A 16,000-nucleotide genomic window follows, 5' to 3' on the forward strand; every position below is an offset into this window, starting at 1 on the left:
TTAATTCAAATGTACATCTAGGATTTTTTTACTTAACCATGTTGGTAACAATAAGTGTCAAATTTTTATTTATTTAAAATAAATATCTTTCTTAAAAATAAATAATATAATTTTTTTTAATAATAAATTAATTCCTTGAATTGTTATTTATAAACAATTTCTCTAACATATTTAGTAAAAATTCGATATTGCAACAGAAAAGTGAGGTTACGTCATTTTGACAGTAGTGTACGTCAGTTAACTATGGCATGTGGCCGTTCTTAAAAGCCGGATCGAAATATTAATTAACACAAATAATTAGACAGCGAAATCGTAACACGATGAATTCTGGGGACTATAAACAACAAATTCCTAGAGTTCCGGAAAGTATTAACTTTTCGGCTGAGGAAGAAAAAATTGTAAGCTTATGGCAAAAATTGGATGTCTTTCAAACGTGTTTGAAACAATCTAAAGGAAAACCAAGGTAAGAAATTGTTATAATATTTTTATATTCTTATAATTTTCGTATAGATTTTCGTTTTATGATGGTCCCCCATTTGCCACCGGTTTACCACATTACGGTCATGTTTTGGCTGGAACAATTAAAGATGTGGTTACTCGTTATGCTCATCAGCAAGGTTATCATGTGGAACGTCGTTTTGGATGGGATACCCATGGTTTGCCTGTTGAGTTTGAAATCGATAACGCTTTTGGTATAAAAGGACCAGATGATGTAATGAAAATGGGAATTGGAAATTATAACAACGAGTGCCGCAAGATTGTTAGTCGTTATGCAAAAGAATGGGAGGTTATAATGACGCGATTAGGAAGGTGGATTGGTAAGAATATTCATCATAAAAACAATCTTGATAAATAACTTTTTTTGTGAAATTTAGATTTTAAAAATGATTATAAAACATTGTACCCTTGGTATATGGAATCAATATGGTGGGTTTTTAAACAGTTATATTTGAAAGGTTTGGTTTATCAAGGTAATAAAGTAATGCCTTATTCGACTGCTTGTAATACACCAATTTCAAATTTTGAATCTGGACAAAATTATAAGGATGTTGTTGATCCAGCTGTAACAGTAACTTTACCACTTTTGGATGATAAAAACACTTCTTTATTAATTTGGACAACCACACCATGGACACTACCAAGTAATTTAGCAGCTTGTGTTCATCCTTCACTAGAATATGCTAAAGTCAAACAAATCAGCACAGGAAAATTCTTTATTTTGATGGAAGCTCGTTTAGAAGCAGTTTTCCAAGCAAATGATTTTGAAATCATCGAAAAATTTCCAGGATCGAAACTTAAAGATCTAAAATACGAACCTATCTTTCCCTACTTTAAAAATCAAGAAGCAAAGGGTGCTTTTAGGGTCTTATGTGATGAATATGTCACCTCAGAATCAGGTACTGGAATTGTTCACCAAGCTGCTTATTTTGGTGAGGATGATTACCGGGTTTGTTTGGCCAATGGAGTTATAACCAGAGATCAAGAACCAATTTGTCCAATTGATCCCAGTGGGAAATTTACTAAGGTTGTTACTGATTTTGCTGGACAATATGTTAAGGATGCCGATAAGAATATTATTGCCATGTTGAAAGTTAATGGAAGATTGTTTCATGCCACACAAGTAAGTAAATTGTTGATGAAATCAATATCTATTTGTTAATGTGGAAAATATCTTTTTATTTAGTTAGATAAGTAGTAGTGTTGTTAATTCTCTGCTCTAAGCCTGTTCCAGATTTGCTCAAGATCTGCTCTAAAATAATTCAGTGCAGATTTTGTGACAAATTTTCATTTACTTTCATAATGTTTATTTATTTAATAATAAGGGCAAAGAATAGGACAAAATCATAAAGATCTGTATCATAGAAAGTAAATGACAAAGAAAAAAAGAAGCTGTCAACAAAAATATTTATAACTAAAAACAATAAATGGTTTATACTTTAAAAAGTAGAACTTAAAGAATAAGCTTAAGCAATAACAATTACAATAGTGATAATAACAAATTATATCAATATCACAAATGAGGTGTAGAATTTTGTTGAGAAACACCACATTGTTCCACACACAATGTAAATAAAGAGACAAGTAGAAAGAATACAGTAAACATGGGCAAATTATAAATTCTTATAGGTGGATCCATAATTGAATCAGTGGATTTATTTTATATGTTTATAAAGCAGCTCCAAAATGAAGAGTGATTATTTATCTTTTAACTGGTAGGCGCTGGTTAACAACAAAATCTTGCTGTTAAGTTTCAATAAACTTTATTATCAAACTTAACTTAATATGTATATAAATTGTGATTAGTTATGGGAGCTGTGCTCCAGGTGTATTGTTTGTTGCTTGTTAAATTGAAGACCAATGTCTATGTGGTTTAGAGCTCCTCACAGGCTCAATACATTTCAGTACTAGACTAAATAAACGAAATAATACAAATAAAATCTAATATAAATGAAATAATATAAATAAAATCTAATATAAATGAAATAATACAATATAAAATCTAACAAAGAGTGACTTTAAGATTTGTGATGCTGACTCTGGTTAATTTTTCAATAGTAATATTGTAATCCTAATATGTAGTATTTTTCCTCCTTGAAAAAGACATAACTATATTTAGAGAGCTTTAGACATTGTTTATGCTGACGACCGTTTTGTCATGATCCCATAAACGTGGGCCATAATGACACGAATGCTCAACGACAAAATCGCGATTAATATCAAAGCGATTTTTCGTTTATCCTTTTGTTGGATTTCTACGGATTATTATTTCAAAAACATATTGGATGTATTCTCATGCTGATCAAGGTCGAGAATTAATAAATGTTCTCCGTGGGTATAGTCACACATATGTAGATCTGATGTATTTAACTGTTCTTGTAGGCCAAAACTATTATTAATCTGTAATAGATTTTAAACATGATTTTGAAATCTATTAATAAAAAGTACAAGGTATTTCGTTGTTTGTAGTAACACTCTAAACTCAATGGAAACTCAAAAAATTATAAATATCTATATAAATATCAACTGCTTTTTCTGGCCCCACAAACGTTTTAACGCTTCTCTCTCGTGCTAGCTCATCTGCCGCTTCATAATACCAATGTTCGTCAAAATAAAAAAAAGACCGTTATTACAAGTGATGAAATGAAAAAATGTATGGGAATTATACTTTCAATGGGCCATACTGTGAAGAATACTTTGAAAGATTACTGGTCAAACGATCCATTGGAAGAAATGCCTATTTTTTCAAAAGTAATGAGTAGAGATCGATTTCTGCAAATCTTATAGTTTTAGCATTTTAATGATAACTCACTTTTAAATGAAAACTCCAACAGACTTTATAAAATAGAACCAACACAAAATTATTTCACAGACAAATTTAAAACCGTTTATAAACCAAATCAACAAATTTCAACATATGAAGGTGTAATCCCATGGAGAGGAAGACTTCGTTTTAGAACTTATAATACTAAACTAATACTAAATACTAATATACAGGGTGATTCTCAACCTATACGCATAAACTTGGGGATTTATTCCTCTAGACAAATAAGGTGAAAAAAATTGTAAGAAAAGATTTTTAGTTTCATAGGTATCCTATATATGCGTCGACATCTTGATAAGGTGCTTCCTGGAAGATGGACAGGTCGAGGTAGTCCATTGGCCTGGCCATCTCGATCGCCCGACGTTAATCCTCTTGATTTTTATTATTGAGGTCACTTAAAAAACATAGTGTACGTCACTGAAGTTAATACCGAGCAAGGGTTGCGAAATCAGATACAATCAGATACTGAGGTTTAGGCGCTATCATATCATCTCCAAAGCGTATAGTCTTTGCATCCAGAAATCATCTTACACAGCAACACCAAACTATCTCATCTGTTTAGAACTGATATCATCATACTTATTTCATCTTCTGCAAAAAACTGTTTACATACATTTGAGTGTGTCGTTTGCTCATGTCTTTCTGACTGGAAGAATTGCCTGCACAAATGATGCATGGCGAAATTTAGTAACGAGATGAAGAATGACATATACGGATCACACAATATTGAGGAAAATATTGAGAGCATCAAAAAGATTCAGATAGAACTCTGGGGAAAAGAACGTCAGGTAGCCTTCCTCTGTTTCATTGATCTAACCAAAATGTTCGACAAAGTAAGGATAAAAGAAGTAGAATAGGGCAAACATTACAAAGTATGTAATCTGAACTATGGTTACACTATGAATGATTACAAAATCAAGATCGAGTGCTATGCAGATGATGTCGTCCTCTTTTCTGATACTGAGGATGGTATACAATGGTTAACGCAGGCATGTAACATTGCAGCTGAGGAAGTTAATAATGAGCAAGGATTGCGAAATCAGATACAAACTGCTGCCGAGACAATCCGCCAACAGTTTAGGCCGCGCTACTGGAACATCATCGATTCAGCGAGTCCAATTGTGTATAGAAAATATTGGAAACTACTTGGAACACTTACTTTGATGTCATTTTAAAATCTTATATGTATTCTAGATTTGAACGTAAATTTCACGTATATCTAGGAAACTAAAAAGCTTTTACTACAATTTTTTTCACCTATTACTCATTATTTGTCATGAGGAATCAATCCCCAAGTTTATGCGTCTAGGTTGAGAATCATCCTGTATAAAACTTGTTAGAATGCTTTGTGAAAGTCAAACTGGTTACATAATTAGCTTTCCAATTTACTCAGCTGAAGGGAATACCCTCGAGAATACCATATTATCTTTATTAGATCCTTGTTTAGATGTTTGGCATCATTTGTACCAAGATAACTTTTATAATAGCGTACATAGAGCAGAACGCTTTCTTACAAAAAAAGTTAGAGTTTGTGGAACTATTCGTCAAAATCGAAGCCTTCCTTTAGAATTGAGATAAATCAAGAAATTTTAAAAAAGGTGAAACTATATACAGGCGAAAAGGAGATATCTTATTACAAATATGGAAAGATAAGAGCGAAGTTCGTATGATATCCTTAATTTATGATGCCAGCAGCATGATAGTGATTGATAAAAAGACTATAGATGGAAGAAATGTTATTAAACCATCTTGAATTAACGACTATAACAAATATACACAAATAGACCTCTCATATTGCGTATTTTTTTTAATTCCTTAATAACTTGTAAGAAATTAAACAAAAATACACGTATAAGTTACAGTACTTTTCTAAAAGAAGTAGCAAGGATCTTAATTGCTTATCAGCAAATAAATGATTCTGATTCCGAGGAAACTGGTACTAATATTCAACCAACAAGAGAACTCCAAGCGTGAATCCAGAAGGCAGATTGTCAGGAAACATGAGGCAAAAACCGTGCAAAGTATGTTTTACAGCATATCACACGCTTAAAAGATACTAAACATTTTAATAAAACTACAACGCTTGAAATCCATACATTCATGTTTATTTAATTCCCCTGAAAAATGCCCGGAAACTAGCAAAGACAGATCAGATTCGACCCGTCTATTAAGTGTTAATAAAACAGAAAAAAGATTCTTCCTATCTTCGTCCTGTTTCGAGATTTCTTTATACGCACAGTTTTCCCTGTCGAGATTAAAGACAGGTGTAGGTAATAACATCTTTATTACTATTTTTTTTCAGAAGTGGGTTTGATATTTTCCTCAGTGTTTGTCTCCTATCAGTTAGAATAACCTATTAATTGCTTCCAAGTTGCAAGATATCTTCAAAAACTTTTGTACAAAATTTTGATTATGTATGTAGTCAAAAATGTTTACTTCGCATTTCTTTGGACAATTGACTGATTGGAAGCAGAGCGATTTTGGTTACAATATGTCCAATTGATACAACTTATCTATATTACTATTTTGTCCATACGATATACATTCAAGGATTACTTCCAACTGATGTATTAATTTATAATCAACATCTGTTATATTTGCCGCTATCTTTAGTTCAGGAGAGAACCTTCGTCTGGTATTCTCTTCATTGGTGTTGCCAAATCTGAGCTTGATAGGTTAATTAATAATCCCCTTTTTAAGTGTTTTTTTCACAGTCTTTTCATTTTGGCATACCAAATGTGCATATTTAGTAAAAAATACTAAGCTGTATTGAGATCGACGGAAAAGATCTGAACATACTATCGCGACTATATTGGGATCAAGCAGCATACATAACCAATGAAGGGGAACAGCCAGATGCCATAAATATCTCGCGAGGAGTAAGGCAAGGATGCGTATATTATCTCCATTATTATTCAACGTCTACTCAGAATATGTATTCAAAAAGGCTCTCGAAGATGACAATGAAGGAATATCTAAATGGAAAAAGACTGAATAATATTCGGTAACCATTGCAGCAACTGATGACTCTAGTGAAAGATGTCAGTGAGAGTTGTGATCTCGATATAAGTGTAAACAAAACAAAATGTTTGGTCATAAGCAAGAGGGAGATTACATATCAACAAATACACAAGATATTCGCTGTAGGATAGAGAAAATAAGAGCCGTATTTGCCAAAATGAACCAACTAATAAAATCAGACTCCTGCGTTGTTATATCTTTTCGGTCTTGCTGTATGGGGAGAATCATGGGCCTTGATCCAAGCTACTAACAAAAAATTGGCAACTATTGAAATTTGGCTGTATCGCAGAATGAAGAAATATGTCCAAGAATGAAGAAAGACCGACTTAACTAGCGAATTAATAATGAGAAACTACTCGCTACAAAATATATTGCAGGGGAAGATTCCTGGGAAACGTAATCAGAACCGACGGAGCAATTTTCAACGTTCTGAACGTATTACATTCAGATTTTCATTTTAGTTAAATATGGTAAATGTAATTCAAACTATTCTGTTGAATATATTAGCTGATAGCTGATATCGATGCAAAAAATCAGATTTGTTATAACCGTGTCAAACATTTTCATTAAAAACTAATTCATCAAGATAAAAATATTATTATGGTAACACATACGAAAATTGTACTTGAATTCCAGTCTTACGTAGCCAAAAAAGAACAATTTAACTATCTCATTATGAGTAGTACTTATTATACTATATTTAATAAATATCACTACAAGGATATTCTTTCCGAAATAGCAGAAAAAATCACAAAACATTAAATAAAATATGAAGAAATGGGGAAAATACAGAGTATGGTTTCCAAAGCTTATTGAAAGTAATCTACACTAAATTCTATAGTTTTTATGGGGCACTGGTACAGTAACAAAAACACCCCATAGACAAAGATTTATTGAATTAAGTGGAGTGGGTATACAAGCAATTTTCTACAATTTTTATAGAGCACTGATAAATCGACAAAACATGCAAAACGGCCACTATTTATTAATGGAAAATTAAATTAAAAAACGATGTAATTTCAAATTACTCCCATAAATAAAATTACGTTTTTATCTATTGCCGATTTATTCGATTTGGGTGAACTTTAATATGTACCAGTTACGCGATTTAAATCAAATTTTCTATTTAAACATTGTTCATGGGTATTAAGGTTTATATTTATAACAGGTTATTCGTATATCTATCTAAACTGGAATTATTATTATATAATGATTAATGATTATAAAGATTGATAAAGATAAATGTGTTCACTTTTTATGACTGCACATTGTAAAAGACACGATATTGTTAAGCTTATTTATATTAACAAGGTATGGTAAAATAAAAAAAGAACTTTTTGAGGTTCTACTCAACATACAGTGTGTCCGTAAAGTAACGGATATAGGCGATAAAATCATTATAAAACGGTTTATTGAAAAATCGCTGAAACGGTTCTAAAGATTTAAATTTTTAAACGAGTATTGGGATCTATTTTTATTACGGAATATGAAAGAGGATCTTTTTCTGAATCTAGTACACTCAATATTAATATTGGTTACATAAGAAAATTTTCGAGAAAAATTACTTTACAGGTTAACTTCTTCAAATTTGCTTTACATGATAAAAATAGCAGTAGCCATGAGTAACTATGGTAACCAATTATTTTAAACAATTTCCTAAGTGTCAAAAACTGATTTTGTAAAGCTTGTTGAAAAGGTGTCTCGCGCCATCTTGTTGGAATAACTGCCATTGGAATTCAGCTGGGACAACGTTATGATATCGTTTTGAAAAAATCTAAAAATCTTCCTCCAGTTAAGGTTTCCTGAAAAAGTAAGAACTCATCAGAGTGTCCCGTACTAATTCGCTCCACCATCGTTTTCGGATATTGGGTGTGCGATTTTCTTGCCCAATGTGGATTTTGGGTAGCCTAATACCGACAATTTTGTCTATTTACTTGTCCACTCCATTTTTGTGAATGTTCCTTCGGAAAAAATATGTTTTTGACAAAGTCTTCATTATCGTAGAAAAATTATTCTTGGAAAAACTACGACTCATTGCTCGTGAATGAGGTTTAGTTTATTGGAATAATATTTTGCGGTTTGTAAAATTTTATGAACCGTTGATTTACTAATGTCCAAATTCGACCCAATACCCCTGGCAGTAACATAAGGGTTTCTTTGCCCAGACAAAACTACCTTTTGTTGAATCTCCCCTGAAACGTTTGGTCGGGCAGACTTTGCGCATGCTTTTTTAATTTAGTCACAGCTAGGCTTACCAACTAATGAGTTAAACAGTTTTTGATCAGGTAACGTTTCATTAAGGAGGTCAACTACTTACTAAATCATTTTTTGACATTTAGAAAATTGTTTAATACAATTGGTTACCATAGTTACTCATGGCTACTGCTATTTTTATCATGTCAACAAATGAGAAGTAGTTAAACTTTAAGGTGATTTTTCTCGACAATTTTCTTATATAACCAATATTAACCCTTCCTCTGTAAACCTAGGTATTTCTTCATTTCATATAAAAAAATATGTATGCAAAAATAAATTTTTCGATAATTTTATGATTGATTTATCAAGTTGAAGGTTTCGAACATTATCATGAATTGTTTATAAATTGACAAATTGACGGTAGGTGCTAAAAAACCGTTTACAGACGAAGGGTTAATATTAAGTTGTAACGTAAGAAAAACTATGTGTTTTTTAAAAGATGGATTTGTTTATTTTTGGCTTAACCGGTTTCAATTGCTAGTTGCAATCATCTTCAGGAGCTAGCCACGTCATTAGATATTATTCTTAAAGACATAATCTATTCTATAGTAATGGTATTATCACTAATTATATTTTGGAAGTAAATGTGGGGAAGACAAGGATGATGAAGTTTTGTAAGGGTGGGAGAAAAAGAACAGAAAACTGGAGATGGGAGGGAAAGGAGATCGAGGAGGTTAGGGAGGATAACAGGGAGGGGTCGCATGTGATAGCTATGGCAAAAAAGGCGAATAAGGTGATGGGACAAGTATGGGGTTGGGGGAAGAGAGTCTTTGGAAGGAATGTGGCAGCGAGGAAGATTATGTTTGAAGGTCTGGTTAGCAGTGTGATGATGTATGGGGCAGAGGTATGGAGATGGAAGGAGCAGGGACCGCTGGAGGACGTGCAGGCTAGATATTGGAGATGGGTGCTTGGGGTGGCGAGAGAAACACCGGGGTATATAGTGAGGGAAGAGGTAAAGATGGATAAGGTCAGGGTGGAGGCGGGCAGGAGGGCAGTGAAATATGAAGAAAGAATAGAAGGGAGGCCAAGCTGCGGGATCCTGGGGGAGTGTTGGAGGGAAATTAGAGAGGGAAAGGTCAGATATGGGAAAGGACACAGAGACAACTATTATAGACGAGCGGGCTACTCGGTACCGGAGATAAATAGTAGACGAAGGGTGGGTAGGGAGATGTGGAGGGAGTTGAGAGACAGGGACCAAGATGTGCAGAGACAGGAAAGAAGGACACAAATAAAAGAGGGAAGGTATAACGAAAGATACAGGGACATAATTACGGAGGGGCTGCCTAGATACTTGTTATTGGAAAGAGATGAGGAAGAGAAAAAGTTGGTGGCTAGGTTCCGTTGTGGAAACGAGGAGAGAGACAAATACTGGATGGCCGATGAGGAGAGGTGGTGTAGGCTGTGCAGGGAGGAATGGGAAACGTTAGAACACATGCTGAATGGGTGCAGTGAGTTGAGGGAGGAGGAGATGGACCGAAGGCAGATCTTAGGAGAGGGGGGAGAGGGGAAACGATGGATGAGAATGGTGATGTGGGTGAGGAGACAAAGGGATGGGTGAGGGGATGATTGGGCCGAGGAGCCGAGGGCGTGGAAATGGAGGAAGAGGGTAGAGAGTGAAAGTAATATTTGAATAATGTAAAGAATTGTAAACAATTCCTGTATACAATAAACTCTTAATAATACTAATTATATTTTGTAACCTCTGGATGTGTTATTTTTGTTGTCACTTTTTAATTGTTTGTTAATTTATTTCGACCGTTATTGTGCAAGCCATTATTGTGAGATTATGTCAGGTTCTGAAAAATATTCTGTTTTAATATTCTGCAATAAAAATGGGAGATTGTCATTTGAAAAAAATATCGATGACGTCATAACTTGTTTAAAAATGGCGTAAAATCTACACCAAAAAATTGGAAAAAATTTAAATCTTTGGACCCGTTTCAGGGATTTTTCCATAAACCGTTTGTAATGATTTTATCGCCTATATCCGCTACTTTACGGACAGACTGTATAGTCCTGAGAAAATTACGAACTTAATAAATGAAGTAGTGAAAACCTTTTATTTACAACCGACGACTACCGTGGACTTTTTCCTCATGGAGTTATGGGTTGGTCTGATTCAGATCCATAAATTATTATGGTTCATTTTTGGGTCATTTTTTGTGAACCAACTTTAAGAGAGGTTCGGAACCAAATTGCTTCTTTGTCAATGAGCACCATTAAGACCAACAAGGTCCTCTTTGGAAACAGTAAGAGGGCGACAAAAAATAAAATTTTTCACGTTTGGTAACGGGACTGCCCAATATTTTTTCCATATATATCGTCACCTTACGTCTACAAAGCAGTAATTTGGATTTAACGTTGGCATATCGTTTTTCTTTCGTGATTGTGACTACAGGCAATGTCGAAATTCTTGTTAAGATTAGTGATATCAAGTCCTCTGTCACGTTTTATCAATTTTAAAGTTTCTATGATTTAGCAACCACAAGGATACGTAATACATCAACCCCTCGCCCGTTTACTTCATCTGAATAATTGCAGATTCGTCAAAAATCTTTAAAATTTCCGATCTAAGATTATCTGGACCAGGGATCCCTCTTCATTTGTTGTATGGCAGATTGTACTTCTTCGTCAGCGATGGCAGGTTCCAAAGAAATTGTATAACTAGAAGCAGCATTGCCTATCCCCGCCCGTATACGAGATTGAAGCCAACGTTCGAGTGTTTGTTTTGGTTTTGGTCCCACTGACGGTGGCGTGTATAGTTTCGGCAAAATCAGACTTACACAGTGGCGTACATGAAGAAATGTATATTATCATTATTTTTTTTTTTATTGAGCGGGTTTTTCAAAATTTGATTTATACGCTATATTGATTGAAATGTTTATTCAGGAATGTAAACTCTTTTGTAATTAATTATTGTAACCGTATAAATTGTGAACGGTTTATTTCTTACAAGTAAATTAAAGATGATATAATTAGAATTTTACAGTACTTTCATGGTAAATAATGCAGTAAAAATATTGTATTTGCAAATAACATTGATATTTTGTTTCAAAATTTTTATTACATAACAAAAAACTTAAAACTTAACTTATAAATATAAATTTTAAAATAACTCTCATTGATTTGAAAATACTATTTGTTTGTTTAACATATATTATGTCAAAGCCTAGATTCTTGATTTATTAACTTGGTTTCATTAAATAACTTTACGTTAATAAATTTTGTTATTATTAACTTTATACATTGTATTTCATGTCCATCAATAACATCATCATACGCATGATCTCCAAAAAAATCATAAATATTTTGAGGTAAACTTAATAAAATGGAATTAGTTAACTTTAAAAATATGATCTTGTTATTGAATAATACATTTTGTCGTTAATAGTCTCTAATAATTTTTTCACTAATTAAGTAAAGTTTGACTACAAACTCAGCTTTAGTCAAAACTCCATATGTCTTTTATACCTATAGCATTGAAATATCACTAGTTCCTTCTACCATATTTAAACAAAATTGGCAAGTAATATCAGTTTTTAGAAAATAGTAGTTAGGTAGTTAAATGCATGTTCTCTAAGTTCGCAACGTCCATAATGTCCAGTGTTTCAATTTCGAAATATACCGTATTTTTCGGACTATAAGACGCACCTCAAATTTAGAGACGATTTATTGAAAAAAATATTTTAATGGTACCTTCGGACCATAAAACGCACCCAAAATTGAGTGCATTTTTCTATGTGAAAAGGTGCGTTTTATAGTCTGAAAAATACGGTACTACTAAAATGTTAACTCCGCCAAAGCCAAAACACAAATACGCACACAAACCTTGTTTACTTAGGAGAGAATTATTCATTTATTAGGGTTCGACAAACATGGATAAACATTAATCAGTTAAATTTATTTTCAAAGAAACCATAAAAAAATTGGCCTGTTCGGAAATACTCGGTGATCGTCGGCCGGACGGTGCGATCTGAGCGCGTTCCGTTCTGGACTGAGTGAAAACGTAAACAAAACACATCGAACGCTGGCTTCAACTCTGGGTGTTTATATGTGCTTCTAGTAATACAATTTCTTTGGCAGGTTCCGATTCATCCATTTCTCGTGACCCATCATATTCCAAGACACACGACCACGTCTTGGAATAATTCAGCGATCTATTTTGTTTGTCTATGATTACTTTTCGGTGATTGTAAACCAACTTACATATTGTTCTGCAGACCGGCTGTTTTAACTTTTTTATAGATATTAAAACAATCATATTTGTTCTGTAAGGCCTCTATTTCTTGATAACCAGCTATTTGGCAAATGTATTACCATTGCTTGTATTTATCATTTATATCAGATATTTCCTAACTTTTTCACATTTTGCCTTTTTTACCTTGTTTAGTAATTAGAATCAGAGGTATTTATAAGACTTTTAAGTAGCCTTTTTTTTTGCCGACGAGTTAGTGATCATATTTTGGTAGCAGGTGATAGATATTGGCGATCTTGTACAAAATGCTTTACTAATTGCAACATCTGTTAGAGATTTAGAGTTAGAGAATTAGAAACGTTAAAGAAATATTGTTAATAGTTACTTATTTTTAAAGAAAACAAGATTAATGTTAATTCTGTAATTAATGATACATGATTTCATCCTATTAATTTATATATGTCTTGTTTTTTACAGCACAAACATAGTTACCCATTCTGTTGGAGATCCGACACCCCATTAATTTATCGCGCCATACCATCTTGGTTTATCCGGGTGGAAGATTTTACAGAAGATCTAGTAAAAGCAACGTCAGAAACATATTGGGTGCCCGATTTTGTAAAAGAAAAGCGTTTCGGAAATTGGTTAAAAGACGCCCGGGATTGGGCGGTAAGTAGAAATCGTTACTGGGGAACACCAATTCCAATTTGGATATCACCAACCGGCGATGAAATAGTCTGCGTCGGAAGCATACCAGAATTAGAGGAATTAACCGGTTCGAAAGTAACCGATCTTCATCGCGAAAGTATCGATCATTTAGAGATTCCATCAAAAATTCCAGGAAATCCACCGTTAAAACGTGTCCCGGAAGTTTTTGATTGTTGGTTTGAATCGGGTTCAATGCCTTACGCTCAACAACATTATCCGTTTGAAAATGTAAAATCATTCGAAGAAGCTTTCCCGGCTGATTTTATCGCCGAAGGAATTGATCAAACAAGAGGTTGGTTTTATACTTTGGTTGTTATTGGAACTTGCTTGTTTGGAAAGGCGCCATTTAAAAACTTGATTGCAAACGGATTAGTATTAGCTAGTGATGGACAAAAGATGTCAAAACGTAAAAAGAATTATCCTGATCCGATGGAAATCGTTTCTAAATATGGCGCTGATGCTTTGAGACTATATTTGATTAATTCACCGGTCGTTCGAGCAGAAAATTTACGTTTTAAAGAGGAAGGAGTTCGAGATATCATAAAAGACGTCTTTCTTCCTTGGTACAACGCTTTTCGATTTTTGATGCAAAACATTGAATGTTACGTCCAAGATAACAAAGAATTCTTTGTTTATGACGAAAATTTCGCAAAAAGCGACAACATTATGGATCGGTGGATACTTTCGTTCACGCAATCTCTTTTAGATTATTTCCGCAAAGAAATGGCTTTGTATCATTTATACACCGTCCTTCCACGTCTTATGAAGTACATAGATTATCTCACCAATTGGTATGTTCGCATGAATAGAAAGCGTCTAAAAGGTGAAGGAGGAAAAGAAGATGCCAAACAATGTTTATCAACATTATTTAACGTTCTATATAATATCATTAAAATGATGTCGCCATTTTCACCGTTTTTATGTGAAACAATGTATCAGTATTTAAAAGAGCTTACAAATGAAAAAAGCGATAGCGTTCATTATTTAATGTTACCACAACCAGATGAGAAACTAATTGATTTAAAGATTGAAAGGGCTGTATCAAGAATGCAAAGTGTTATTGAATTGGGAAGAGTTATTCGTGATCGAAAAACAATCCCCATTAAATATCCGCTCCCGGAAGTTATTGTTGTCCATCAAAACCAAGAATATATCGATGATGTAACTTCTTTACAATCATACGTTTTATCGGAATTAAACGTTCGAAAACTAACAACTACCACTGATAAAAGTAAATATGGAATAAGTCTTCGAGCTGAACCTGACCATAAAACGTTAGGATTACGTTTAAAACAACATTTTAAAAGTGTTACTATTGCACTAAAAGCATTAACTGACGCTGAAATTAACGAAATGATTCAAAAAGGTTATCGAGATATCGACGGTCATCGAGTTGAATTAAACGAAGTTAGATTGATTTTTAAAACAGATTTATCAAGCAGTCAATATGAAGTTCACAGTGACAACGATGTTTTAGTTTTGTTGGATTGTACTCCAGATTCTTCAATGCAAGATGAAGGAACTGCGAGAGAAATAATAAATCGAGTACAGAAGTTAAGGAAGAAAGCTCATTTAGTGCCGACAGATGAAATTTGTGTTTATTACGAAGCTGAAAATGATTTATTAAGAGTTGCGGAATCTTTTAATAGTTTTATTGAAGACACTATTAAAGCTCCAATGAAAAAATTAGCAACAAAAGGAAGTAAAGATGTTGAAATTATCTCTGAAAGTCAATCCATAAAAGATTCTACGTTAAAAATAGTTTTAACAAAATTTTCTGATGTAGAACTTCCTTTAGTTAAATGGGTAAACATTGAAGTGGTTGGAATTCGTACAAGATATTGTAACGGAGCTACAAAAGGAACTATCCTTTTAGAGAATGGTAATGGTATCATTAAAATTGACGAGCTTAAAAAGGCCGTTTTTCGTTTATTTGCCGTGGAGGATTATAAGATTTTTTCGAAAAACGGAAAAGAAATCGATGGAAATTTAGAAAAATATTCTGGAGATGTGATTTATATTTCTAGGGAACCTGTTAAAGTTGAAAATTCAGCAAATGGTATTCCTTATTGTAAGATAAGTAACATTAGAGAAGGGAAATTGAGTGGAACTATTCTTTTGGAAAATCCTAAAGGAGTTCCAACAAATGCTGAAAAGAATTTAAAAGAACTTAAAACTAAATGGCCAGTTAAATAATTATATTAAATTTTTAGAGTGGAGATTAATATTGAGTGTTCCAGTTAGTTTTATGTTGTTTTAATGATTTATCTTGATAATAAAAAATCATTTTAAATTAATTGTTTATTATTTCTATTTTTTTAATCTTATTATTATTAACTTATTATTCAAAAGCTTTTAATATAATTTTAAGGTTTGGTTAAGCAGAAACAAGTTTGTTATGTATTATGCATATTTCTGCATATATTATTAATCCTTGGAAAGGTCCTCTGATTAAGAAACACTCAGAACCAGAAACTTTCTTTCCGCGGAATGCTGTT

The 16,000-nt window shown here is 33.1% G+C and overlaps 1 protein-coding gene across 1 annotated transcript; it reads left to right on the forward strand.

The window, feature by feature from the left end:
- Positions 1-169: 169 nt before the first annotated feature.
- On the forward strand, positions 170-15,795 carry LOC111416745 (Isoleucyl-tRNA synthetase). Its single transcript, XM_023048839.2, has 4 exons — positions 170-463; positions 511-818; positions 876-1,621; positions 13,272-15,795. The coding sequence occupies exons 1-4, from the start codon at positions 321-323 to the stop codon at positions 15,696-15,698; spliced, it is 3,624 nt and encodes a 1,207-aa protein (XP_022904607.2). The 5' UTR covers positions 170-320; the 3' UTR covers positions 15,699-15,795.
- The last annotated feature ends 205 nt before the right edge of the window (positions 15,796-16,000 follow it).

The sequence above is a fragment of the Onthophagus taurus genome, chromosome 7, assembly GCF_036711975.1.
Source record: "Onthophagus taurus isolate NC chromosome 7, IU_Otau_3.0, whole genome shotgun sequence".
Lineage (NCBI taxonomy): Eukaryota > Metazoa > Arthropoda > Insecta > Coleoptera > Scarabaeidae > Onthophagus > Onthophagus taurus.

Bases quoted from the DNA above. Each gene is read 5' to 3' on its own strand.
- LOC111416745 (XM_023048839.2), top strand. From the start codon at position 321: ATGAATTCTGGGGACTATAAACAACAAATTCCTAGAGTTCCGGAAAGT. The intron at 464-510 runs GTAAGAAATTGT...ATTTTCGTATAG, and splicing joins CAATCTAAAGGAAAACCAAG to ATTTTCGTTTTATGATGGTC. The intron at 1,622-13,271 runs GTAAGTAAATTG...TGTTTTTTACAG, and splicing joins GATTGTTTCATGCCACACAA to CACAAACATAGTTACCCATT.